Source organism: Nerophis ophidion, linkage group LG09, assembly GCF_033978795.1.
Source record: "Nerophis ophidion isolate RoL-2023_Sa linkage group LG09, RoL_Noph_v1.0, whole genome shotgun sequence".
Lineage (NCBI taxonomy): Eukaryota > Metazoa > Chordata > Actinopteri > Syngnathiformes > Syngnathidae > Nerophis > Nerophis ophidion.
In genome coordinates this window covers 60,794,292-60,822,140 of record NC_084619.1, presented here as the reverse complement: position 1 = coordinate 60,822,140, position 27,849 = coordinate 60,794,292, and the positions used below count along the sequence as shown (strand labels likewise).

General features: G+C 41.0%; 2 protein-coding genes across 6 annotated transcripts in view; one reads left to right on the top strand and one right to left on the bottom strand.

Annotated features, from left to right (window-relative positions):
• LOC133559540 (follistatin-related protein 1-like) overlaps positions 1 to 27,849 on the top strand; it is a 71,843-nt gene that overhangs the window by 8,370 nt on the left and 35,624 nt on the right. For 2 of the 4 annotated variants that reach the window (XM_061911395.1, XM_061911393.1), the window contains exon 2: positions 27,170 to 27,373. The exons of the other annotated variants lie outside the window; for them this stretch is intronic. The gene's annotated coding sequence lies outside the window, so the exon portion shown is untranslated. The remainder of the gene's footprint in view (positions 1 to 27,169; positions 27,374 to 27,849) is intronic. 4 annotated transcript variants of the gene reach the window in all.
• Positions 6 to 27,596, bottom strand: LOC133559537 (gap junction alpha-5 protein-like). 2 transcript variants are annotated; one of them, XM_061911390.1, is made up of 7 exons: positions 27,185 to 27,596; positions 17,006 to 17,153; positions 14,297 to 14,461; positions 13,927 to 14,223; positions 13,395 to 13,460; positions 11,573 to 11,721; positions 6 to 2,667 (listed from the first exon to the last, which is right to left on the bottom strand). In XM_061911390.1, exons 2-7 carry the CDS (start codon positions 17,072 to 17,074, stop codon positions 2,223 to 2,225), a joined length of 1,191 nt encoding a protein of 396 aa, XP_061767374.1. In that variant the 5' UTR covers positions 17,075 to 17,153; positions 27,185 to 27,596; the 3' UTR covers positions 6 to 2,222. The 2 variants fall into 2 exon arrangements, with proteins under 2 accessions (XP_061767374.1, XP_061767373.1); XM_061911389.1 differs by having other exon boundaries at positions 17,006 to 17,157; positions 27,185 to 27,594.

The following is a 27,849-nucleotide window of genomic DNA, read 5'->3' as shown; positions in this document are numbered from 1 at the left end:
TGGACTTTTGAAGTTTTTCCTTGTAATTTATTGTGACGTAACAGACCATGAGTTAGTAAATGGTTGAATGACGGTCATTTCGAGCGTCTTTCACAGTGAAAAACGACATTTTAATGCGTGTGATGACAGTTGGAAAAAACTAGTCAAAGTGAGATCAGATTTGTACATGTAACAAAGTTGAATATAAAAAAATTAAGAGCATATAAAGGGTTTGACAAATCGTACATCCTTGTCGTTGATTGTCGTTATGTCCACTTTTGTGTTATCAATCCCGTTCTCATGTGTCCTCTTGTCAAAAGTTGTGCATATTTTCACAGTACAGATGCAGTTGCAGTAATATTTACCATTAAGTCATGTGACCATTGTGTCACCTGACTTGTCACTTTCAGCTCTTTGTTTTTTTTTCCGCTTCCTTCAAACCTAGGCCGTGTCTCAATTGACCTGTGACCATCCTCAGTCGTTGCCATCTTGACTATGTATTGAAGTGAAGTGAATTATATTTATATAGCGCTAACTCAAAGCGCTTTACATAGTGAAACCCAATATCGAAGTTACATTTCAATAGGGCTGGGCGATATATCGAATATACGTGATGTATCGCGGGTTTGTCTCTGTGCGATATAGAAAATGACTATATCGTGACATTCGAGTATACGTTCTCACACATTTGCTTTGAGCTGCGGGCATAACTTCTCACAGAGACGTAAAACAAGCGCACCTTCTTACATACGTCACATCGCAACGTCATACGCTCTCGCGGAGCAGCGAGGTAGCGGAATGGGTAACGTTAGCTGTGATGCTAGCGTTGCGAGTGGTAATATGAGAGAAAGAAAATGCAAATCTGGTAACGAAGGAAGAAAAATTAATTCCAAAGAAAGACAGCACAGGGTCCATCGTCTGGCGGTGGTTTGGCTTCAAGAGGGAAGATGTTGAACAGACAACTGTACTATGTCAAGTATGCGGAAAAAGCATTGCTACAAAGAGTAGCAGCTCTACTAATGTTTAGCATCATTTGAAAAATCACCCGCTAGAAAATGAAGAGTGTTTGAAACTCCGCATGTCAGCATCTCCGTTCGGTGCCACACCCACAAAATGCCGAAGCAACCATTTCAACATCAACACCGTATGAAACAAATAGTCAACAACAGATGGAGATAACGTCCGCAGTAAACTACCACATAGCGAAGGAAATACGCTATTTGATTTCCTATTATGCAGCTAATTTTTATTTTAAACTTTTTGTTATATCTTGTGTGACATCATGCACAAAAGTGCACTTTATTTTTTTTAAACTATTGTACTGGCGTTCTGTGCAAAAAGTGCACTTTAATTTTGTATTGTTTTGATGTCATAGTAGTGACATCATGCACAACAGTGCACTCATAGCTTGTTTTAAAATGTCTCTGAAAATCTCTTACATTTCTTTTTTTTGGAAATGACATGAATGTTTGTGCCACTGCTTAATAACTGTTTAATAAATACACTTTTGGTCAACTGACTTAGTTGTGTTATCCCTCTCTGCATGAAAGTTTAAAACGAGCATATATTAATGCAGTTTGAAGAAGAATGTTTTAATGTAGACACATAGAATCATCATACAGCTGTGATTGTATGCATCAAGTGTTCATTTAAGGCTAAGGCAAAATATCGAGATATACATCGTGTATCGTGACATGGCCTAAAAAATATCGAGATATTCATTAAAGGCCGTATCGCCCAGCCCTACATTTAAACCAGTGTGGGTGGCACTGGGAGCAGGTGGGTAAAGTGTCACAACGGCAGTGACTAGGATGGCGGAAGCGGGAATCGAACCTGGAACCCTCAAGTTGCTGGCACGGCCACTCTACAAACGGAGCTATGCCGCTCCAATTAAAGAGGAGAGAAGAAGAAGGGAGTAAATATTTCAGCGTGTACGAAAGCAGTTAGAGATTTGGGACAGAACTTCACTCTCAAACATGGCGCCCTCAGGTCCTAAGTGCACACCGCACAGTGTACTTGGTGAAGCCTACTGACGGAAGTATTCCATTTGGGACCCAGCTGCAGATTCTCGGACGTCTTTGTGAGCCAAGCTAACTCGTAATTTATTGGGAATGAAAGCCAGGAGACAGAAATAATTTGTCCAAAGAGCGGAATGACCCTCAAAAGCGCCGCTATGAAGCGCTCCAGTGTTCCTTCAGTGTTCTCACGCGAACGTGTCACGATCGGCTGCTAGAAAGCCGTTGTCAGATGGCGAGGTCGCCCGCTCTCGTTCGGCTGCTCGTGGCGCTCGTCTTACTGAGCCTGCGTTTGTCCCTCTGACACACCTCGCCACTGGCGCACGGCACCGCACGCGCCACGGTGCCACTTTTCACCCGTGCGCAGTCCACGCCGCCGGCGTGGTTGAAGCAGGCCATGTCGGCGCCCCTCTGCCAGCCGGGCGAGTAGCAGCCCATCTGGAGTAGGCTCTCCTCGCCCACCGTGGCGGCCATCTTGTGCTGCTCGGCGGCCATGTTTGCGGAGTTTTGCTGGTGAGCCAGGCGGTGGTTGGGGAAAGGGAGGGCCAGGAAGTGCGAGGGGCCAATCACACACTGGCTGAAGTCAGGAGGCGGGGTGGAGGGCGGGGGCGGCGACCTGGGACATTGCTTGGCTAGCGCAGGGGTCTCCACGTTCTTTGAGGAAAACAAGCGTCTGCAAAGAAGAGGCAACAAGTCAATTTTTGAGTTAAATGTTTTTAGTACAATCCACATTTACCGTACAAGCCGCTACTTTTGTCCTAGATTTTGAACCCTGCAACTTATAAGACAGAGCAGCTAATTAATGGATTTTTTTCGCTAATGCCCATAATGTAGACTGATCATACGTCTTCTTTTCCCCGGGCATGTCCTCTTTTGCAGGGCTGTCCGGGCGGGGTTTCTTAAAGGGAAACATTATCACCAAACCTATGCAAGCATCAATATATACCTTGATGTTGCAGAAAACAGACCATGTATTTTTTTAACCCATTTCCGAACTCTAAATGGGTGAATTTTGGCGAATTAAACGCCTTTCTGTTTATCGGTCTTGTAGCGATGACGTCAGAACGTGACGTCACCGAGGTAATACAGCCGCCATTTTCATTTTCACATTACAAACACCGGGTCTCAGCTCTGTTATTTTCCGTTTTTTCGACTATTTTTTGGAACCTTGGAGACATCATGCCGGAGGAGGGTGTAACAACACTAACAGGGAGGGATTCAAGTTGCACCGAAGATGCGAAAGTATCTTCCGCCAGACCCCCATTGAGCGTCTGCACATTTTACCGGCGATGCTAAGACAGACATGGCACAGAGATGTATGGATAACCTGCAGATGCATTTGCAACGATTAAGTCAACGAAATCACAAAGGTGAGTTTTGTTGATGTTGTTGACTTATGTGCTAATCATACATATTTGGTCGCGGCATGACTGCCAGCGAATGGATGCTAACATGCTATGCTAATCGATGCTAACATGCTATTTACGCTAGCTGTATGTACATTTGAAACTAGATACCCACATTTAATGCGAAACAAACACTTACCAATCGACGGATTTAAGTTGCTCCAGTGTCCAAAGATGCGAAAGTCCTGATCGTTTGGTCCGCACATTTTACCGGCGATGCTAATAAGGCAGCCATGCTATGGGCCACTTCATAAGGTACACCCATGCTATGGCCGAATAGCGTCAATAGCTATTCGCTCAATATCTTCAATTTCTTCTTCAATTTCGTTTTCGCTATCTGCCTCCGTACTCCAACCATCTGTTTCAATACATGCGTTATCTGTTGAATCGCTTAAGCCGCTGAAATTCGAGTCTGAATCCGAGCTAATGTCGCTATATCTTGCTGTGGTAACCGCCATGTTGTTTGTATTGGCAGCACTGTATGACGTCACAGGGAAATGGACAGTCGCATCGCATATAGCGAAAATCAAAAACTTTAAAGCTTTTTTTAGGGATATTCCGGGAGGTGTAAAATTTTGTACAAAACTTCGAAAAATAAAACAAGCCACTAGGAACTGATTTTTATTGCTTTTAACCCTTTTGAAATTGTGATACTGTTCCCCTTTAAATGCCTCAAATGTCTGTCGTTTTGAGTCAGGGTCGCGTGTATTTACAATGTACGTACAAGGTTAAAAAGAGGTCAAAAACAAAACAAATTGTGAAGGTGTGCGCACGCAGCAGCATTCATGAGGGAAGAGCAGAGACAGAGAGAGCGAGGTCGTGGATTGATTGTTCATCAAGGCATGCTTGTTCAACAGCCATACAGGTCACACTGAGGGTGGCCGTATAAACAATTTTATGTTTTGTGTTCAAAAGTTTGCATTGAGCCCAAGCAAAGGACTGAAATGGTGTGTTATTGTTTGTGCTAGGGCACCATCTTTTGGACAAGTTTGTTCACCGCAGGGTTTGCCGGTTTAAAACGTACTTCCGGGTTTTGATGCTGTAAACTGAAAACAAGTGTTGTTGCGTTTGACCAGTCTTCCTCTCAGGGAATTAAAGTGACTGGTCAATCTCAAGTTCTTTCTGAGGACATATATGTTGAGTAAGAAGGACCGTCAAGACAGAATAGGAATATTATCAAGTTTTACTAAAGCTTTAGGAGACCAGTCCTACAGTGCGCTATTACCAGCATCTAGAAGAGGTCTGAAAATCAAACGGGAAGAGACAACTTATTGAATACGAAAACAGCCCACACCCTGTCCAGAAAGGAATACAGGAATAAGGTAGAAAAGGAGTATCCAATACTCTCACATTCCAACCCTTCAAGGCAGGCCTGGGCAATTATTTTACTCCGGGGTGCCTGATTTAGATAAAAAAGTGTGTCTATTTTTAGAACACTAATACAGAACCTGAATTTTTTTTACTCAATTTGACACCCAGAATGTACATGTAAATAAGGAATGTGGGATTTACAATATAACTATGAATGATAAAACACTGAATATTGACAACATATTTTACAATCAACCGAAACGCAAACAAAATGCAACAAACAGTGACCATAGTAAGTAATTACATGACCATAGTAACTAATTAGATGACCATAACAACTAATTAGATGCCCATAGCAACTAATTAGATGACCATAGTAACTAGTACAGATGCAGATTCCAAACATTGAAAGACTTAGTATTGTTGAAGACTTGCGGTCATTAGAAAACATGACTGCACATCATAATGGCAATAACAGTTTCCATCTTAAACATCTAAAACAATTATTTGGGAATATCCGGCAGGCCAGATTGAAAAGCTCAACGGCCCCGGCCTTAATTTGCCCAGGTCTGCTTCAAGGTAAAGCACGGAGTTTACTTGCGGACATAAGATACAAGCAAAAAGAGTACACATGGGAAAATATTAACTGCTTTAAACATGACTATGAATAAAGAAAGAACTCTTAAAAATATATCCATTCTCCACAGTGTCCATGGTGTTTCTTTTCCCTCAACCAAAGTTTTGTTCAGTCTTCTTTCCGTCGATAGCGTTCCTACTCGAATAGATTCTTCATTCATCGCTCCAAGCAACATTTGTAGGTTTTACAGTTTAACTAAAACAATCCTTACTTACTAAACCGTCCCATGTGTGATGTCTGTAGGAGTGTGTTCATGCATATTTGTATATGCTATCCTAATGTACTGACGCCAGTTTACAAATGTCTGTGTTAGTATTATTAAATTACAATGGCATTGTTTTTGTATTGTTTCAGTTTCATGAAATCCCCAAAATGTCACCGTGGAGTTATTGAGTCTGTTTAGCTGATTTAATATAATCATTTGTGGTCCTCCACGTATTTATCATGGACTGCCGCTTCATTTTAATTTGGCCCGTCCCATAATTTACTTGTGGCACGCCACATCATTTTATGAAGTCCGCCACGTTATTTTAAAGTAGACCTTCATGTCATTTTAATTCCGCAGCTCGTGGGTCCATGACCATGACTTCTGTTTTGTTTGATCAGCCGTTTTACTGCCTGTCACAGACACAATTAAGGTATGTAAATCAACATTTTACAAAATATTTCTGTGTAAATAATTAATTTCACAACGTATTCATCTGTGGCTAATATATGGAAAAATATTTTTTTCTTCCATTTATCCCGCTGCTCTCTATAGCCCGGAAACTACGGTAATTAGTAACACAATTTGAGATGAACAAAGAGCCTTTTATTCACACTTGTTTTTTTTTTGTAATGTTGGCTTTTCTTTGTACAGTGACTTGAAACAGCAGTAAATCGGAGGTTACGTTTCCAGTCCCCCTCCCCCCGTAAATATGTACACTCACATAAAAATGCATACTGTATTTTTCGGATTATAAATCGCAGTTTTTTTCATTGTTTGACCTTCATGTCATTTTAATTCCGCAGCTCGTGGGTCCATGACGATGACTTCTGTTTTGTTTGATCAGCCGTTTTACTGCCGTGTCACAGACACAATTAAGTTATGTAAATCAACATTTTACAAAATATTTCTGTGTAAATAATTAATTTCACAACGTATTCATCTGTGGCTAATATATGGAAAAATATTTTTTTCTTCCAAACTTTAGTGGGTGCGGTTTTTATCCCGCTGCTCTCTATAGCCCGGAAACTACGGTAATTAGTAACACAATTTGAGATGAAAAAAGAGCCTTTTATTCACACTTGTTTTTTTTAGTAATGTTTGCTTTTCTTTGTACAGTGACTTGAAACAGCAGTAAATCGGAGGTTACGTTTCCAGTCCCCCCCCGTAAATATGTACACTCAAATAAAAATGCATACTGTATTTTTCGGATTATAAATCGCAGTTTTTTTCATTGTTTGACCTTCATTTCATTTTAATTCCGCAGCTCGTGGGTCCATGACGATGACTTCTGTTTTGTTTGATCAGCCGTTTTACTGCCGTGTCACAGACACAATTAAGGTATGTAAATAAACATTTTACAAAATATTTCTGTGTAAATAATTCATTTCACAACGTATACATCTGTGGCTAATATATGGAAAAATATTTTTTTCTTCCAAACTTTAGTGGGTGCTGTTTTTATCCCGTAGCTCTCTATAGCCCGGAAACTACGGTAATTAGTAGCACAATTTGAGATGAATAAAGAGCCTTTTATTCACACTTGTTTTTTTTTTTGTAATGTTTGCTTTTCTTTGTACAGTGACTTGAAACAGCAGTAAATCGGAGGTTACGTTTCCAGTCCCCCCCTTAAATATGTACACTCACATAAAAATGCATACCGTATTTTTCGGATTATAAATCGCAGTTTTTTTCATTGTTTGACCTTCATGTCATTTTAATTCCGCAGCTTGTGGGTCCATGACGATGACTTCTGTTTTGTCTGATCAGCCGTTTTACTGCCGTGTCACAGACACAATTAAGGTATGTAAATAAACATTTTACTAAATATTTCTGTGTAAATAATTCATTTCACAACGTATTCATCTGTGGCTAATATATGGAAAAATATTTTTTTCTTCCAAACTTTAGTGGGTGCGGTTTTTATCCCGCTGCTCTCTATAGCCCGGAAACTACGGTAATTAGTAACACAATTTGAGATGAAAAAAGAGCCTTTTATTCACACTTGTTTTTTTTAGTAATATTTGCTTTTCTTTGTACAGTGACTTGAAACAGCAGTAAATCGGAGGTTACGTTTCCAGTCCCCCCCCGTAAATATGTACACTCAAATAAAAATGCATACTGTATTTTTCGGATTATAAATCGCAGTTTTTTTCATTGTTTGACCTTCATTTCATTTTAATTCCGCAGCTCGTGGGTCCATGACGATGACTTCTGTTTTGTTTGATCAGCCGTTTTACTGCCGTGTCACAGACACAATTAAGGTATGTAAATAAACATTTTACAAAATATTTCTGTGTAAATAATTCATTTCACAACGTATACATCTGTGGCTAATATATGGAAAAATATTTTTTTCTTCCAAACTTTAGTGGGTGCTGTTTTTATCCCGTAGCTCTCTATAGCCCGGAAACTACGGTAATTAGTAGCACAATTTGAGATGAATAAAGAGCCTTTTATTCACACTTGTTTTTTTTTTTTGTAATGTTTGCTTTTCTTTGTACAGTGACTTGAAACAGCAGTAAATCGGAGGTTACGTTTCCAGTCCCCCCCCTTAAATATGTACACTCACATAAAAATGCATACCGTATTTTTCGGATTATAAATCGCAGTTTTTTTCATTGTTTGACCTTCATGTCATTTTAATTCCGCAGCTTGTGGGTCCATGACGATGACTTCTGTTTTGTCTGATCAGCCGTTTTACTGCCGTGTCACAGACACAATTAAGGTATGTAAATAAACATTTTACTAAATATTTCTGTGTAAATAATTCATTTCACAACGTATACATCTGTGGCTAATATATGGAAAAAAAAAATTTTCTTCCAAACTTTAGTGGATGCTGTTTTTATCCTGTCGCTCTCTATAGCCCGGAAACTACAGTAATTAGTAACACAATTTGAGATGAATAAAGAGCCTTTTATTCACACTTGGTTTTTTTTGTAATGTTTGCTTTTCTTTGTACAGTGACTTGAAACAGCAGTAAATCGGAGGTTACGTTTCCAGTCCCCCCCTTAAATATGTACACTCACATAAAAATGCATACCGTATTTTTCGGATTATAAATCGCAGTTTTTTTCATTGTTTGACCTTCATGTCATTTTAATTCCGCAGCTTGTGGGTCCATGACAATGACTTCTGTTTTGTTTGATCAGCCGTTTTACTGCCGTGTCACAGACACAATTAAGGTATGTAAATAAACATTTTACAAAATATTTATGTGTAAATAATTCATTTCACAACGTATACACCTGTGGCTAATATATGGAAAAATATTTTTTTCTTCCAAACTTTAGTGGGTGCTGTTTTTATCCTGTCGCTCTCTATAGCCCGGAAACTACAGTAATTAGTAACACAATTTGAGATGAATAAAGAGCCTTTTATTCACACTTGTTTTTTTTTTTAATGTTTGCTTTTCTTTGTACAGTGACTTGAAACAGCAGTAAATCGGAGGTTACGTTTCCAGCCCCCCCCCCCCGAAAATATGTACACTCACATACCATATTGTATATGCACCTTAGGAGGAGCTGCTCCAATTTCTTTGTTGAACCTGTTCATTGCAATAATGACAATAAAACTCTATTCTATTCTATTCTATTCTATAAAAATGCATACTGTATTTTTCGGATTATAAATTGCAGTTTTTTTCATTGTTTGGCCGGGGATGCGATTTATGTGTGAAATCATTAACACATTACCGTAAAATTTGCGGAAGAGACGAAGAAAATGTCAGCAACTGTCACACACACGTCAGCAATCGTCACACACACGTCAACCAATAAGAATTTGGCGGGGGAGGGTCATGGCAGAAGTGCATTGTGGGTGATGGGATGCTAACTGCTATATGCTACTGCCTTTGTTTTTAAAATGGATCATTTCAACGTTGGCGTTAACTTATAAAAACTGAGAAGGGCTGAACTAAAATGGCACCGAAAAGGAAATCATGTACTGCAGATTACAAGCTGGACGTAGTGAAATATGCAGCAGAAAGCGACAAGAGGAAGCGGCACATACCTTTGGAGTTGTCAGAGTTGTTTGGAAGCGACATCGAGGAAGAAGATTTCATCTGATTTATCGATTAGGAGTTACAGATTGTTTGGTAAACATATAGCATGTTCTATATGGTATAGTTACTTGAATGACTCTTACCATAATATGTTAACATACCAGGCACGTTCTCCGTTGGTTATTTATGCCTCATATAACGTACACTTATTCAGCCTGTTGTTCACTATTCTTTATTTATTTTGAATTGCCTTTCAAATGTCTATTCTTGGTGTTGGATTTCATCAAATAAATTTCCCCCAAAAATGCGACTTATACTCCAGTGCGATGTATATATGTTTTTTTCCTTCTTTATTTTGCATTTTCGGCCGGTGGGACATATACTCCGGAGCGATTTATAATCCGAAAAATACAGTACTTTTCACACTTACTAACATTTGAAATGATAGGTGCTCATTGCTAATATTAATGCATGATAATAAAAGATGATCCGTACATCAGATGGAATTAAGTCATGGTCTAATCTTTGGCTTGGTATTCCGGTATTTTTAGGCCAAACATATATTGGTAGTTTAAAAAAAAAACGTGAAAAGTGTTTCGTTAAAAGTAGCAGTAGAGTAGAAAAACAAAGTTGCTTTCGATGCATGTTTGTGTTCGTTGTATCCTTTAAATCAAAACCAATTGTATTTACAATCTGCAACGTATGTGAAAATACCTCTAAACATTAAAGAAATGCCAAAAATTTAGTCGGCCATTTCGAATATCTGCTATGAGGTGGGGACTTGTCAAGGGTGAGATAGGCTCCAGCGACCACGAACGGGACAAACGGTAGAAAATGGATGGACAGATGGCATTTCGAATATACCGCTCCGTATATTTCAAGTAATTTTCTTAGATTCTACGCCAGTGTAGTAACGCTTCTGCACTTTGACCATACTAGTACACAAAAGTACCGAACATTGGTATTGTTTAGTACTGGTATTGATACCCAGGTACCGGGAAGCGACACTATGTGTTGGTGTTGTGATCTGTGTGGTAGCAAATGTTGTTGATTTTGTAATATTTAAATTACTGCAGACATTTTTTGAGAGTTTAAATTTTCAATAATCTGTAAATATGAAATAACAAATTGATTTTTTTTTTATTTAAATCAACGAATATGCGGGCGCGGCTGTGAATACTAGACCCTTAACTCTATGTAGGTCAGGGGTCGGCAACCCGCGGCTCTGGAGCTGCATACGGCTCTTTAGCGCCGTCTTAGTGGCTCTCTGGAGCTTTTTCAAAAATATATGAAAAATGGAAAAAGATGAGGGGAAAAAACATATTTTTTGTTTTAATTTGGTTTCTGTAGGAGGACAAACATGACACAAACCTCCCTATTTGCTATAAAGCACACTGTTAATATTAAACATGCTTCACTGATTCGAGTATTTGGCGAGCGCCGTTTTGTCCTACTAATTTTGGCGGTCCTTGAACTCACCCTGGTTTGTTTGCATGCATAACTTTCTCCGACTTTCTCAGACGTGATTTATGCCACTTCTTTTTCTGTCTGATTTTGTCCACCAAACTTATAAGGTTGTGCATGAATGCACAAAGGGGAGTTTTGTTGATGTTATTGACTAATGTGGAGTGTGCTAATCAGACATATTTGGTCACTGCATGACTGCAAGCTAATCGATGCTAACATGCTATTTAGTCTAGCTATACAGTACGTACATATTGCATTACTATGCCTCATTTGTAGCTATATTTGAGCTCATTTAGTTTCCTTTAAATCCTCATAAATAAATTTATATCTCATGACACACTATCTGTATGTAATATGGCTTTTATTTTTTGCGGCTCCAGACAGATTTGTTTTTGTATTTTTGGTCGAATATGGCTCTTTCAACATTTTGGGTTGCCAACCCCTGATGTAGGTGATGCACCAATGATTGCCATTAGAAAGTAGAGATGTGCACATCTGCATGTACAAATACACGCGTACATGTACATACACCGCGTGTCCGTTTACCTGCAGAAGTGCCTCCAGGCCAGGTGGTGGAGCTCTAACACGCTGAGCACCAGCGACACGGCCGACACCACCAACATGAACACGATGAAGACGTTTTTCTCCGTGGGTCGTGACACGTAGCAGTTGACGGGGTGTGGGCAGGGCCACGCCTAAGTGCAAAGACACACACACACACGCATGCTTAATGGATTTAAAAAAATAGTGTATTTTCGGGACGATAGGACGCAACGGTAGATAAGCCACACTCACTAAATTTTACAAAAAAAATGTTTCACATATATTAGCCGCTCCGGACTAAAACCCACAGACATATACGTTGTGACATGAGTTATTTACACATAAATATTATATAAATGTTCCCAAATGGTGTCTGTAACATGGCAGTAAAACGGCTGATCAAGCAAAACGTAAGTCATCATCATGGACCAAGTCGCTGTGGAAGCTAGCTCTCCAATCAGTGACGTTTTGGTGAATTTACTGAGGAATTTACAGTACTGAAACAATACAAAAATTATACTACGCGTAGTTAATAATACTAACAAAGACACTCGTAAATGTCTTAGCATATTAGCTACTGCTATCACCGCTAGCTCGATTTCATTACGTTAGGTTCGGTTCATTTTCAGTACAGTAAGAAAACAACAAAATATAAATTTTTTGGGTTATTTATTTACCAAATTTGAAAAATCTTCCACCAAAAATATTTTTCTTAGTAGAATATTTGATGTGAAGTAATCGGAACCTTGGATAGGTCAATAATTCATAATAACATTGATTTTGATTCAATATTTTGTTTTGAGCAATGACAGTTTGAAAGAAAAAAAAAAAATCTTTGTTTTATTAGTCAACGTTACAACTTTTTCCAAATTACATTTAGCCTTTAAGCTTTTTTATTTCACTTTTGTTTATGTTTTTGTTTATTTTAATAGTATTTTTAGAATGTGCCGTGGGCCTTTAAAACATTAGCTGTGGGCCGCAAATGGCTTCCGGGGCACACTTTTGACACCCCTGCTATATAGATAATAGAAAATAAAATCTGATAAATCTATGGGTAAAAAGCACGTTCATCATTACTCTCTCGCTCTCTCTGTCTCTGCCCCTCCCTCACGAATGATGCTGAGCACACAATTGGTTTTGTTTTTAACCCCTTCTTAACCCTGAACGTACATTGAAAATACACGCAACCCTAACTTAAGATGCCGGACATTTGAGGCATTTAAGAAACTCCACCCGGACAGCGCCGCAAAAGAGGACATATACGGTGAAAAGAGGAGTTACGGTCAGTCTATCGTAGCCCTGTCGCTGCTAGCATGCCATGTGTTGTGCCTCAGTGTGCATTGTTTACACAACGTGCGGTACGCTACTTAATAAGTCCGTGTGGAAACTCGTTCTGTACACCTCAGAACCGAATCGAAACCCCCGTACCGAAAACGTTCAATACAAATACACGTACCGTTACACCCCCATTATATTGTAAAACTTACAAACGTTGCTTGTCGTGATGAATGAAGAATCCATACGAGTAGGAACGCTACGAATGGTTATACTTCTGGTTCAAGGCATTAAAACAGGAAGTACATTTTCAACACCTGCAGTGAGTGAACTTGTCCAAAAGATGGCGCAATAGCACAAACAATAGCACACAATTTCAGTATTTATTGGAAACTATTGAACACAAAAAATAATGGACGTTAGCGAAGAAAAATCCATAAATTATCCGCAGGGTTTTATAAGCCGCGGGGTTCTAAGCGTAGAAAAAAAAAAGTAGCAGCTCACAGTCTGGAATTTGCGGCATTTTAAGAATGAAGTGTTTTTCTCTCACCTTGCACACATAGAGAGGATGGAGGAATATTCCATACAGGAAGTACTGCAGACACAGGAAGACCACCTGAACAACAAAAATGTTATGAGTGAAAGTGTTGATATTGTGTAATTATTTTTACAATGTGTTTTTAGTTGATCAATCATAGGGCTGGACAATTATGGCAAATATAATAATCCTGATTATTTTGATTGATATTGTATTCACGATTAACAACATTCATTACTTTGAAAACATTAGTATTTATTACACTGCCAAAACTCAACTTTAAGTATAGTTGGAAAATAAATGAACATAAATTAGTAACTCGTCTCTCACTTGTGAACAAGACTCCGAGGTACTTCCACTCCTCCACTTGGGGCAGGGTCTCCTCCCCAACCCGGAGATGGCACTCCACCCTTTTCCGAACTGATAATATTTTTTCCCCGAATATTATATTTTCATGATGTTGAGAAGCCAAAATCGAAATTAAAATTTGATTCATTTAGCCCTAATCCATCAGGAAGTAAAAGAGGTGAAAGGCTCCGTTCACCTCGATGATGCTCCTTATGAGGATACTCAGCACGTAGGTCTGCAGCAGCGCCCCCTTCAGGCGGACCCTCCCTGGTGACGGACCTTCGTTCTTCTCCTTCCCTGCATCCTTTCCTTCCTTGTCCCCTCGCTCCTTGCCTCCTTCGCCCCCTCCCGGGTCGTCGTTGTCCTCCTCGCCTTCGCCATTCTCCCCGCCTTCCTCCTCGCGGCGCCGCCTCTTCTCCTCCCTGCGTACCGTGTGCATGGCGTGGCCCATATAGACCAGGCTGGGCGTGGACACGAAAACGATCTGGAGCACCTTGGGAGCGCGTAGAAAGACTCATCAGACGAGGGGAAACGTCTGAGTTGGGGAGGGGAGAGCGTGTTCGTACCCAATATCGTATGTGCGCTATGGGGAAGGCTCTGTCGTAGCACACGTTCTCGCAGCCGGGCTGTTCCGTGTCGCAGTTGAAGTCTTCCTGTTCGTCGCCCCAAGACGACTCGGCCGCCGTCCCCAGAACCAGGATGCGGAAAATAAACAGGATGGTCAACCACACCTGGATGATAAGTAAAAGAATGCCAGTGAACGACGAAAAATATCTGTTTTTCAGCTGTGAACTGTACAGTATGGGCCGCAGCGGTGCCCAGTTGTAACCCAGCAGGCACAAGACATTGAAACAACGTTGACAACGTGTTGCATTAGGTCTTGACGTTGAGCAAGTCAAACCTAACGTTGAAACACCATAATTCTGATTCAATATCAGGTTGTTACATTCAGTTGACCATTGCATTTTGGTAATTTCCCAACCAATATTTTACAACACAAATACAACGTTGAAACAACATGCTTTTTAACTACATTTATGCAATTTATGGTTTGGACGTTGATTTGACCATTGAATTCTGGTCATTTCCCAACCATAATTCTACAACACAAATACAATGTTGAAACAACATGCGTTTAGACAACGTTTATTCAATGTTAGGTTGTGACGTTGATTTGACCATTGAATTTTGGTCATTTCCCAACCATAATTCTACAACACAAATGCAATGTTGAAACAAGATGCTTTTAGACAATGTTTATTCAATGTCAAGTTGTGATGTTGATTTGACCATTGAATGTTGGTCATTTCCCAACCAATATTCTACAACACAAATACAACGTTGAAACAGCATGCTTTTTGATTATGTTTTTTCGATGTCAGGTTGTGACGTTGATTTGACCATTGAACTTTGGTCATTTTCCAACCAATATTCTACAACACAAATACAACGTTGAAACAACATGCTTTTTGACGTTGTTTAATCAATGTCAGGTTGTGACGTTGACTTGACCATTGAAATTTGGTCATTTTCCAACTAAAATTCTACAACACAAATACAACGTTGAAACAACATGCTTTTTTGATGACGTTTATTCGATGTCAGGTTGTGACGTTGATTTGACCATTGAATTTTGGTATTTTCCCAACAAATATTTTACAACACAAATGCAACATTGAAACAACATGCTTTTAGGCAACGTTTATTCAATGTCAGGTGGTGACATTGATTCTACCATTGAAATGTGGTCATTTCTCAACCAATATTCTACAATACAAATACAACGTTGAAACAACAAGCTTTTTGACGTCGTTTAATCAATGTCAGGTTCTGATGTTGATTTGACCATTGAATGTTGGTCATTTCCCAACCAATATTCTACAACACAAATACAACGTTAAAACAACATGCTTTTTGACAACATCTATTCAATGTCAGGTTGTGACTGTCACACCTGGGTAAAGTCTTGTCTGGGTTTCGGCGGGTGTCATTCTGTCATGCTTAAATACTACCCTTGATTAGTGCAAGGGAAGCCGGTGAGCGGGCGAGCACTTATCAGAGACAGGTGAACACAATAAGTAACTATCTCTGTCATGTCTTGTGATCATGTTTTGTTTAGTTATGTTCGGTTTTGTTTAACACTCCATTGCCTCCTGTTTTTCACTCCCTTGTTTTGTTGCCATAGTTACTTATTGTGTTCACCTGTCCCTGATTAGTGCTCACCCGCTCACCTGCTTCTCGAGCACTAATCAGAGGCAGTATTTAAGCATGACAGAATGACACCAGCCGAAACCCAGACCAGACTTCACCCAGGTGTGACAGAGACATTGATTCTACCATTGAAATTTGGTCATTTACCAACCAATATTCTACAACACAAATACAACATTGAAACAACATGCTTTTTGATGATGTTTAATCAATGTCAGGTTGTGACTTTGATTTGACCATTGAATGTTGGTCATTTTACGTCCAATATTCTGCAACACAAATGCAACATTGAAACAACATGCTTAATGACGTTGTTTAATCAATGTCAGTTTCTGTTGTTGATTTGACCATTGAAATTTGGTCATTTCGTAACCAACAACGTGAACATTGTCCCAATTTACAAATATTACTATTTTGCAGCGTTGTTTAGAAGTCAGTTTTAAAGAACATTTATGTATAATCAACGCTGTATCAATGTCTTGTGTGCCTGCTGGCAATACCCTTTTCCACCGCTTGTGACAGTAATGACGATATCAAACATCGCAAGAAAGGTAGAACTCCTCGATGCTGTGCTAAAGGAACTAGCTTTGCTTCAAAATAAAAGCGGCCGGCCATGTGTGAAGACTTATGTCAGCACTTTTTAGTAAGAAGAACAGACTTGAAGAGTTGGTCGACATAGAGAGGCTTGCAACATAAAGGGGTTGCACTTTAATCCATCTCATAAATAATCAAGTCATTTTTGGGATTTTTTTCAAAGGGATCGTAGTCAGACCAATGTGGTCTGTAAATGATGCAAGGCAAGACTGCTAATACCACACCACCTTAGCCTGCTCACCCTTTAGAGCACAGCTGTAACTTGCTGCCACTAAACCTGCAGAAAATGGTTCTTTTTCAGGTTTCTCTATGTCTCCATTGTCACACCTTGCACTATTTTCTTACACTTTATGAAGCCTTTCTTAAATATTCCTTCATTTTAAGAGCGTATTATTAGGTGTCCAGTGTCATTTTACTATTGTGTGTCCATTGTTTGATTGTGTGTGTTGCTTCATGTTTGAGCCTCTTACCTTGCCAATGGAGGTGGAGTGTTCCTGTACTTCCTCCAGGAAATTTCCCAGCAGACTCCAGTCAGCCATCAGCTGTCAGTCACAGCCTTCCTCGCCTGTCAGGTGGAGCTGTGGTTTGGACCTCGGTACCAGTCGGCAATGTCAGGTTCTAACTGAAGGAACACAAGTAAAACATCATTTTGTTCTTCAGCATACAACAAGGCCATCTTCAGCCAGCATAGCGCTGTTATTAAAAATGATTAATGAGTTTTCTTATTCGAGATAACACTCATTTGGTTTGTTTACTTCAACACACAGGTGTTCTGTCATGTAATTTTATTGTGGACCGCCACTTCATTTAATTTGGGCTGTCCCATAATTTCAACATGACACGCCACTGTTCTAATGTTCTCCACCACAACATTTTAATGTGGCCCACCTTGTCATTCTATTGTAGATGGTGACTTCATTTTATTGAGAACCGCCACGTCATTTTATGTAGATGGCGACTTAATTTTATTGTGGCCTATCCCATGATTTTACTGTGGCACGCCACATAATTTTATGTAGTCCACCACGTCATTTAACATGGTCCCCCGAATCATCTATATGGTCTGCCATATCATTTTATCATGGACCATTCATTTTAAACAGGCCTGTCCCATAATTTGATGTGGCACACCACATCATTTTAATATGCTCCGCTACATCATTCCTAATGTAGCCAGCCACATCATTTAATGTGGTCCGCTACATCATTCTAAGGTGGCCTGCCACGTAATTTTATTTGGTCCACCACGTCATTATAACGTGGCCCTCCACATCATTTTAATATGCTCCACTACATCATTCTAACATGGCACGCCATATCACTTTTTCTGGTCTGCCATTTCATTTTATCTTGGTTTGCCATTTCATTTCCAGGTGGCCCGTCCCATAATTTAATTGTGGTGGCACGTCGCGTCATTTTACTATGATCTTCCACATCATTTTACTGTAGTCCACCACTTCACTTAAAGTGGCTTGTTACATAATTTAAAGTGGCTGCACGCCACATAATTCTGTGCCGAGTCAGCTTGTTTTAGGTGCTGTGTAAAAGGTTGCGCTGGTGCTGGTTCACATGGAATCTGGACCCCTCAATATGACCCCTCTATTTAAAATGTAATGTTTGTGCCCCCTTCTTACTGGAGATTCATTCCCTTTCCCACACTGGCCTCTGTCACTCCCCCAGGGAAGCAAAACACACACACACACACACGCTCGCACGCACGCACACACACACACACTTACTCCTTAAACCCTCATTGTGCTCATCCTACTGTATATTTCACTACCATTTATTTTCAGTCTTTTCTACACCAATTAATAACAAATACACATGTGATCAATTATTCAGCAGATTTAGTATATATTTTTTGTATTTATTTTTAAGCTCAAACCAGATCAGGGATATTCTTTCACAGCGTCATGATGTCTTGAACGCCCCTCCTTTCCTGTTTTTTGCGATCCCACAACTTGTGTGTGTGTGGGTGTGTGGGTGTGTGGCCATGTCTTTCATAAGTGCTCCGGGGATACTTAATAACAATATTACTTCCTTGTATAGACTATTGGCTGACCTGCGTGCTTGTGTTTGTGTGTGTGTGTGTGTGTGTGTGTGTGTGTGTGTGTGTGTGTGTGTGAGTGTGCAGCACTGGGCATTGTCCTGTATCCTGCTTCTATGCAAACACACACACACACACACACACGCACACACACACGCACGCAAACCTGAGAATGTTTTGAAATGAAAATTTATGAGCAAATACAAGTGAGAGGTTAAATTTGGCACAGAAGGGTAGAATGTTATTTCCTGTGTGTTTACGTGTCATTCTTTGCTGTGGAAGTATTATTGTGGCGACATTTTTTGCCAACATGTATCTCACTAATGTGTGCTTCTGTGTATCAATCCCAGTGTGTGTATTACCATTAGACCTGCGTGTGTTTTAAGTTGTCCGTGGGTGTAACACGACAAGTGTGTGTGAAAAACTGAGGTGTGCCTGACCACGGAAGACTCCTGGCGATTTTAACCAATCACAAAAATTTACAGCTGAGGTGCGTGCAAGAGAGACGCCAAGACCCGCCTTAAGTTGTTTGCGATTGGTTGACATTGCGTAGTATCTTCCGTGGTTGGTTACATGTCGGCTGAGGTGATTGAAGGCTTGGTCTGGGATTGGTTCAATCAATCCATCAGAGTTACTCAAACTAATTTGCTTTGTCAAACTGAAATCCGACCCTCAACTTTATTTAATGTGCCCTGCCACTTCATTTCAACTTGGCCCTTCACACAATTGTGTGGTCTGTCCCATAATTTTAATATGGCACGCCACTGTTTTAATGTTGTCCACCACGTCATTTATAAGTGGCCCACCGCATGATTTTAATGTGGATGGCGACTTCCTTTTTGTGGCCCATCTCATAATTTTAATTGGCACGCCACATCATTTTATGTGGTCTGCCACTTCATTTAATGTGCTCCGCCCTGTCATTTTATCGTGGACCGCCACTTCATTTATTGTGGTCTGCCATTAAATTTTATTGTAGCCCGCCACTTCATTTAATGTGGTCCGCCATATCATTTAATGTGTTCCGCCCTGTCATTTTATCGTGGACCGCCACTTCATTTATTGTGCTCCGCCCTGTCTTTTTATAGTGGGCCGCCACTTCATTTAATGTGCTCGGGCCTGTCTTTTTATAGTGGGCCGCCACTTAATTTTTAGACGGCACGTCCCATAATTTAAAGTGGCACCCCACATAATTCTAATGTGGCCCACATCATTAAATGTGGTCTTCCACATTATTTTATGAGCTCCGCCACATTATTATATGTGGTCTGCCAAATCATTAAAAAGTGGCCCTCTGTCATTTTAAATTAACCCTCCACATCATTTTATTATGCTCCCCTACATCATTCTAATGTGGCCCGCAACTTCATTTTATGTGGTCCGCCACATCATTTAATGTGCCCCTCTCTGTCATTTTATTGTGGACCGCCACTTCATTTAATGTGCTCTGCCCTGACATTTTATCGCGGGCCGCCACCTCATTTTTACACGGCCCGTCCCATAATATAATGTGGCACCCCACATAATTTTAATGCAGCCCACCACATCATTAAATGTGGTCCTCCATGTTTTTTTATGTTCTCCGCCACATAATTTTTTGTGGTCTGCCATTAAATTTTATTGTAGCCCACCACTTCATTTAACGTGGTCCACCACATCATTTAATGTGCTCCGCCCTGTAATTATATTGTGGACCGCCACTTCATTTAATGTGCTCCGTCCTGTATTTTTATAGTGGGCCGCCACTTAATTTTTACACGGCACATCCCATAATTTAAAGTGTCACCCCACATAATTCTAACGTGGTCCACATCATTAAATGTGGTCCTCCACGTTATTTTATGTGCTCCACCACATTATTTTATGTGGTCTGCCTCATCATTATAAAGTGGCCCTCTGTCATTTTAAATTAACCTCCCACATAATTTTATTATGCTCCCTTACATCATTCTAATGTGGCCCGCCACTTCATTTTATGTGGTCCGCCACTTCATTTATTGTGCTACGCTCTGTCATTTTATCGTGGACCGCCACTTCATTTTATACGGCCCGTCCCATAATTTAAATTGGCACCCCACTTAATTTTAATGCAGCTTACCACATCATTAAATGTGGTCCTCCATGTTATTTTATGTTCTCCGCCACATAATTTTTTGTGGTCTGCCATTAAATGTTATTGTAGCCCACCACTTCATTTAATGTGGTCCGCCACATCATTTACTGTGCTCCGCCCTGTAATTATATTGTGGACCTACATTTCATTTAATGTGCTCTGCCCTGTCATTTTATCGTGGGCCGCCACTTAATTTTTAGACGGCCCGTCCCATAATTTAAAGTGGCACCCCACATAATTCTAATGTGGCCCACATAATTAAATGTGGTCCTCCACGTTATTTCATGTGCTCCGCCACATTATTTTAAGTGGTCTGCCACGTCATTATAATGTGGCCCTCTGACATTTTAAATCAACCTCCCACATCATTTTATTATGCTCCCCTACATCATTCTAATGTGGCCTGCCACATAATTTTTTGTGGTCTGCCACATCATTTTATGTGGTCCGCCACATCATTTAATGTGCTCCGCCCTGTAATTATATTGTGGACTGCCACTTCATTTAATGTGATCCGCCCTGTCATTTTATCGTGGGCCGCCACATCATTTTTAGATGGCCCGTCCCATAATTTAAAGTGGCACCCCACGTAATTCTAATGTAGCCCACCACATCATTAAATGTGGTCCTCCACATTATTTTATGTAGTCTGCCATATCATTATAAAGTGGCCCTCTGTCATTTTAAATTAACCCTCCACATCATTTCATTATGATCCCCTACATCATTCTAAAGTGGCCCACCACATAATTTTTTGTGGTCTGCCATATAATTTTATTGTGGCACGCCACTTCATTTTATGTGGTCCCCCACATTATTTAATGTGCTCTGCCCTGTCATTTTATCGTGGGCCGCAACTTAGTTTTTAGACAGCTCGTCCCATAATTTAAAGTGGCACCCCATATAATACCACATCATTAAATGTGGTCCTCCACGTTATTTTAAAGTAACCCTCTATGTAATTTTAAAATGGCCCTCCACATCATTTTAATTTGTTCTGCTACATCATTCAAATGTGGCCCGCCACGTAATTTTATGTGCTCCGCCAAATTATTTTAAGCTGTCTGCCACATCATTATAAAATGGCCCTCTGTCATTTTAAATTAACCCTCCACATCATTTTATTACGATCCTCAACATCATTCTAATGTGGCCCGGCACATAATTTTTTGTGGTCTGCCATATAATTTTATTGTGGCCCGCCACTTCATTTCAAGGTGGCCAGTCCCATAATTTTATTGTGGTGGCACGACACATCATTTTATGTGGTCCCCCACGTCATTTTATTGTAGTCCACCACATTATTTTAAATTGGCTAGTCACATAACTTAATGTGGCACGCCGCATAATTCTAACATGGTTTAAATTGCGTGGTCGGTTAAATATAGGCACATCTCAGATACGCACACACGCTCACACTTCTGAATGCGCGCACACTTCGTGACACACGCTCACAAATCTGGATGCGCTCGCTCAAATCGTTCACGGCAGAAGTGTCGCAAAAGTCACTTTCCGATTAGAGACAGACAACTTAAAACACCTACGCGGATTTCAATCATTCGGATTTCACGTGCACAGATCGAGATACACGTTTGTAAATAATTTTTATACAATAATACTTCCCATACAAAATGACTGTTGTGATGCATCGATTAGTTCCAGCTGCAACAACACTCCACTTCTCTCCTGAATTAGCATGGTTTAATCGCGATGAAAGAAGCTCAGAAACTAAGTAGTTGTGTGGTTTAATGCCTAGAAGACATTTGTGGCCATCTTTTAACAAAATATACTAAAATTCTGCAAACATGGGGAAAATACAGTAAAAGGCATAAAGTAACGCGAAAAACCTCAACTGTTCATACTATTACGGAGCGGGGATTAATAATATACACTTTTACCACTCAGCATTGGGGTGCTGCAATGAATTGATTCACATCAGAATCCCAATGTTTATTTATTACCGTTCTGAATTGATTTGTAATATTCGAGAATAATTTCTGTTTCTTTTCAAAAAAGAAAAAGAAATTATTCTTTTCAAAAAAGAAACAGAAATTATTCTCGAAAATTACGAATCAATTCAGAATGGTACAAAATAAACATTGGGATTCTGATGTGAATCAATTTATTGCAGCACCCCGAGGGAATACTGGAGAGTGCTCCCTCTGGTGATTCCCTTGTTCTGCTGGGGGACTTCAACGCTCATGTTGGCAACGACAGTGAAAGCTGGAGAGGCGTGATTGGGAAGAATGGCCGCCCGGACCTGAACCCGAGTGGTGTTTTGTTATCGGACTTTTGTGCTCGTCACAGTTTGTCCATAACAAACACCATGTTCAAACATAAGGGTGTCCATATGTGCACTTGGCACCAGGACACCCTAGGCCGTAGTTCCATGATCGACTTTGTAGTTGTGTCATCGGATTTGCGGCCTCATATTTTGGACACTTGGGTGAAGAGAGGGGCGGAGCTTTCTACAGATCACCACCTGGTGGTGAGTTGGCTGCGATGGTGGCGGAGGATGCCAGACAGACCTGGCAGGCCCAAACGCATTGTGAGGGTCTGCTGGGAACGTCTGGCAGAGTCTCCTGTCGGAGAGAGTTTCAATTCCTACCTCCTGAAGAACTTTGAACATGTCATGAGGTAGGTGCTGGACATTGAGTCCGAGTGGACATTGTTCCGCACCTCTATTGTCGAGGCGGCCAATTGGAGCTGTGGGGCGGTAATCCTGGAACCAGTTGGTGGACACCAGCGGTGAGGGATGCCATCAAGCTGACACGTTTCCAGTGAGGGTTGGATTCCGCCAAGGCTGCCCTTTGTCACCGATTCTGTTCATAACTTTTATGAACAGAATTTCTAGGCGCAGTCAAGGCGTTGAGGGGTTCCGGTTTCGTAGCCGTGGGATTAGGTCTCTGCTTTTTGCAGATGATGTGGTCCTGATGGCTTCATATGGCCGGGATCTTCAGCTCTCACTGGATCAGTTCGCAGCCGAGTGTGAAGCGACCGGAATGAGAATCCGCACCTCCAAGTCCGAGTCCATGGTTCTCTCCCGGAAAAGGGTGGAGTTGGGGAGGAGACCCTGCCCCAAGTGGAGGAGTTCAAGTACTTAGGAGTCTTGTTCACGAGTGAGGGAAGAGTGGATCGTGAGATGGACAGGTGGATCGGTGCGGCGTCTTCAGTAATGCGGACGTTGTACCGATTCGTTGTGGTGAAGAAGGAGCTGAGCCGGAAGGCAAAGCTTTCAATTTACTGGTCGATCTACGTTCCCATCCTCACCTATGGTCATGAGCTTTGGGTCATGACCGAAAGGACAAGATCACGGGTACAAGCGGCCGAAATGAGTTTCCTTCGCCGTGTGGGGGGGCTCTCCCTTAGAGATAGGGTGAGAAGCTCTGCCATCCGGGAGGAGCTCAAAGTAAAGCCGCTGCTCCTCCACATCGAGAGGAGCCAGATGAGGTGGTTCGGGCATCTGGTCAGGATGCCACCCGAACGCCTCCCGAGGGAGGTGTTCAGGGCACATCCAACCGGTAGGAGGCCACGGGGAAGACCCAGGACACGTTGGGTAGACTATGTCTCCCGGCTGGCCTGGGAACGCCTCGGGATCCCCCGGGAAGAGCTGGACGAAGTGGCTGGGGAGAGGGAAGTCTGGGCTTCCCTGCTTAGGCTGCTGCCCCCGCATCCCGACCTCGGATAAGCGGAGGAAGATGGATGGATGGATGTATTTCTGTTTCTTTGAGTAAGAATCAATTTTTTTAAATTATGTTATTTTAGACCATCTCCTTGCTTGCTAACCTGCAACCTGTTTTGAAAAGATTTTAATATAATTTCCTTTGCGAGAGAGTCTGTTTGAATGGAGAATCGATCCTGAATTGAATCGTGAGTGGTTGTAAGATTCACAGAACTAATATAAAGTTAAAGTAACCAATGATTGTCTCATACACTAGGTTTGGCGAAATTATTCTTTGCATTTGACCCATCACCCTTGATCACCCCCTGGGAGGTGAGGGGAGCAGTGGGCAGCAGCAGCGGCCGCGCCCGGGAATAATTTTTGATGCTTTAACCCCCAATTCCAAGCCTTAATGTTGAGTGCCAAGTAGGGAGGTAATGGGTCCCATTTTTATAGTCTTTGGTATGACACGGCCAGGGTTTGAGCTCACAACCTTCCGATGTCAGGGCATCTTGACCTATTGTACATTGTATGTTTTGATGGACTGAAATTAAATAATATCTAAGAAGCCCGGGCTTTACATGTTTGGACACCACAGATTTAGATGTACAGTATTGTGTGTGTGTGTGTGTGCTTGTATTTCTATCCCCGTGGGACCAAAAACCTGACATTTTATGCACGCTATGGGGTCCAGCTTGACCCCACAGGTCCAAATCATTAGAATCCACAGAGAATGTCCTTCTTTTAGGCCCTATGTATTTTTTTTTCTTATTTTTTACATGGTGTGTGAAGTGTGTATGACAAGTGGCCAAACATTGTGTGTATTGGTCCCCACGAGGTCATACCTGACGTGTGTGTGTGTGTGTTAGGGATGTGAATGTATGGAAACCTAACAATTTAATTTGATTCTATTTCCTGGGGTGACTAATCCAGAATCAATTCCTGGTTCAACCCGATTTTCGCCATGTAATATTTGATATAATAAACATAATGAAACTTTTTCAAAACCGGTTAGAAAATGGATGGATATATATATCCATCCATTTTCTACCGCTTATTCCCTTTTGGGGTCGCGGGGGGCGCCGGCGCCTATCTCAGCTACAATCGGGCGGAAGGCGGGGTACACCCTGGACAAGTCGCCACCTCATCTCAGGGCCAATACAGATAGACAGACAACATTCACACTCACATTCACACACTAGGGCCAATTTAGTGTTGCCAATCAACCTATCCCCAGGTGCATGTCTTTGGAGGTGGGAGGAAGCCGGAGTACCCGGAGGGAACCCACGCATTCACGGGGAGAACATGCAAACTCCACACAAAGATCCCGAGCCTGGATTTGAACCATGTGGTGATATCCTTTAGAGATTGATGTCGGTTTTTGATACAGTGCCGTCTGAGGGATCGAAGGTCACGGTCATTCAATGTTGGTTTCCGGCCATGCCGCTTACGTGGAGTGATTTGATTTCTCCAGATTCTCTGAACCTTTTGATGATGATATGGACCGTAGATGTTGAAATCCCTAAATTTCTTGCAATTGCACTTTGAGAAACGTTGTTCTTAAACTGTTTTACTATTTACTCACACAGTTGTGGACAAAAGGGTGTACCTCGCACCATCCTTTCTTGTGAAAGACTGAGCATTTTTTGGGAAGCTGTTTTTACACCCAATCATGGCACCCAACTGTTCCCAATTAGCCTGCACACCTGTGGGATGTTCCAAATAAGTGTTTGATGAGCATTCCTCAACTATATCAGTATTTATTGCCACCTTTCCCAACTTCTTTGTCACGTGTTGCTGGTATCAAATTCTAAAGTCAAAGATTATTTGCAAAAATAAAAAATGTTGATCAGTTTCAACATCAAATATGTTGTCTTTGTAGCATATGCAACTGAATATGGGTTGAAATTGATTTGCAAATCATTGTATTCCGCTTATATTTACATCTAACACAATTTCCCAGCTCATATGGAAATGGGGTTTGTGTATATATATATATATATATATATTTGGTAACACTTTAATATGGGGAACACATATCCACCATTAATTAGTTGCTTATTAACATGCAAATTAGCAACATGTTATTAATGCCTTAATCTACATGGTTTTATTATACAACCAGTAAGCCATTAACTAAGAGGTAACTAATCCTAACCCACACCCTTATTGCTTATTAGTAACCCTAACCCTGATATATGTTCCACTCGTGTCCAAATAACTCTAAATTAAGTCTTTTTTACTTTAATAAGCAACTAATCAATGGTGAATATGTTCCCCACACAAAAGTGTTACCATATTTCAAATTTTTTTTAGGGGGGGGAATTATGAATTGATTTAAAATCGGGATAATACCGCACACAATCGATTTTTGTGTCTAATTTCCCCCCCAAACTCTTTGTGTTTTTGTCCTTGAGAGATGTGTAAATGTGACATAAGCCCCTTTTCTAAAAGACGACAAATATGAATATTATGTGACTTCTGTATATTATTGACCATATTTACAGGCTTATATCTTGGTTGACGTTGACTATTGGATGTTTTCCCTTCCCCCCCATTTTATAAATAGACAATAATAATAAAGTCATGTCTTGTTGTGTTACACAAAACTTCTTTGAGGAGTTAAAAATTAGCTGTTATTACTATTTTAGTGCTGGCGTTGTGATTTGATTTCACACAGTTCCTTTAATTAATTAAGCATGTCCTCTGCAGAGGACGTGTGTACAGAGTCTGTAAAACTTGTTCTGTGTGTGTGTGTGTGTGTGTGTGTGTGCGTGTGTGTGTGTGTGTGTGTGTGTGTGATGTTGCAGACCAACAACGACTACCTGATGAGAGCGACGGTGGTCTATCACAGCCTCAGAGGAAGGTTCTAGCGGTTTGGCAAGGCCCCTTTGAGCAAGGCAGGAGTTCGTCAGTGGTTCTCCAGCAGGTGGCGGTGTTGGAAAAGGTTCAGGTGTTCGCCAGGTGTTGGAGGAGGCCAGTCGACGCTTTCTGATAGGGACGCAGCGAGCAAAGTGAGTTGTTGGGATGACAACACAGTTGGTGTGTGTGATGAGATGAGTGTGTGAGACTTTTTGTACCAGCCTCTCTCTCTCTCTCTCTCTCGCTCTCTCTCGAAGTTTAAGTGTGTGTGTGTGTTTGTGTGTGTGTGTGTGTGTGTGTGTGTGTGTGTGCGTGCGTGTGTGTGCGTGAGTGTGTGTGCGTGAGACACTCTCCCTTGGTTGCCCAGGGCCTTGTCTCTTAAGGAAGCTGTCCCCCTGCCTTGCCGCCTGCTAAGCAGTATTTGTGTGTTTGTGTGTGTGTGTGTGTGTTTGTGTGTGTGTGTGTGTGGCGTCTGGCGTCTAAAGGAAGTCCGATATTGTATTAGGACACAATGGCTACGGGTCGCAGCCCAACATTCCCTCCTTGTCACTCTTTCTTATCTCGACGCCTGTTCCCAAAACCATGTGAAGGTTTTATGTGTACATGTGTATTTTGTCGGGTGTGTGTG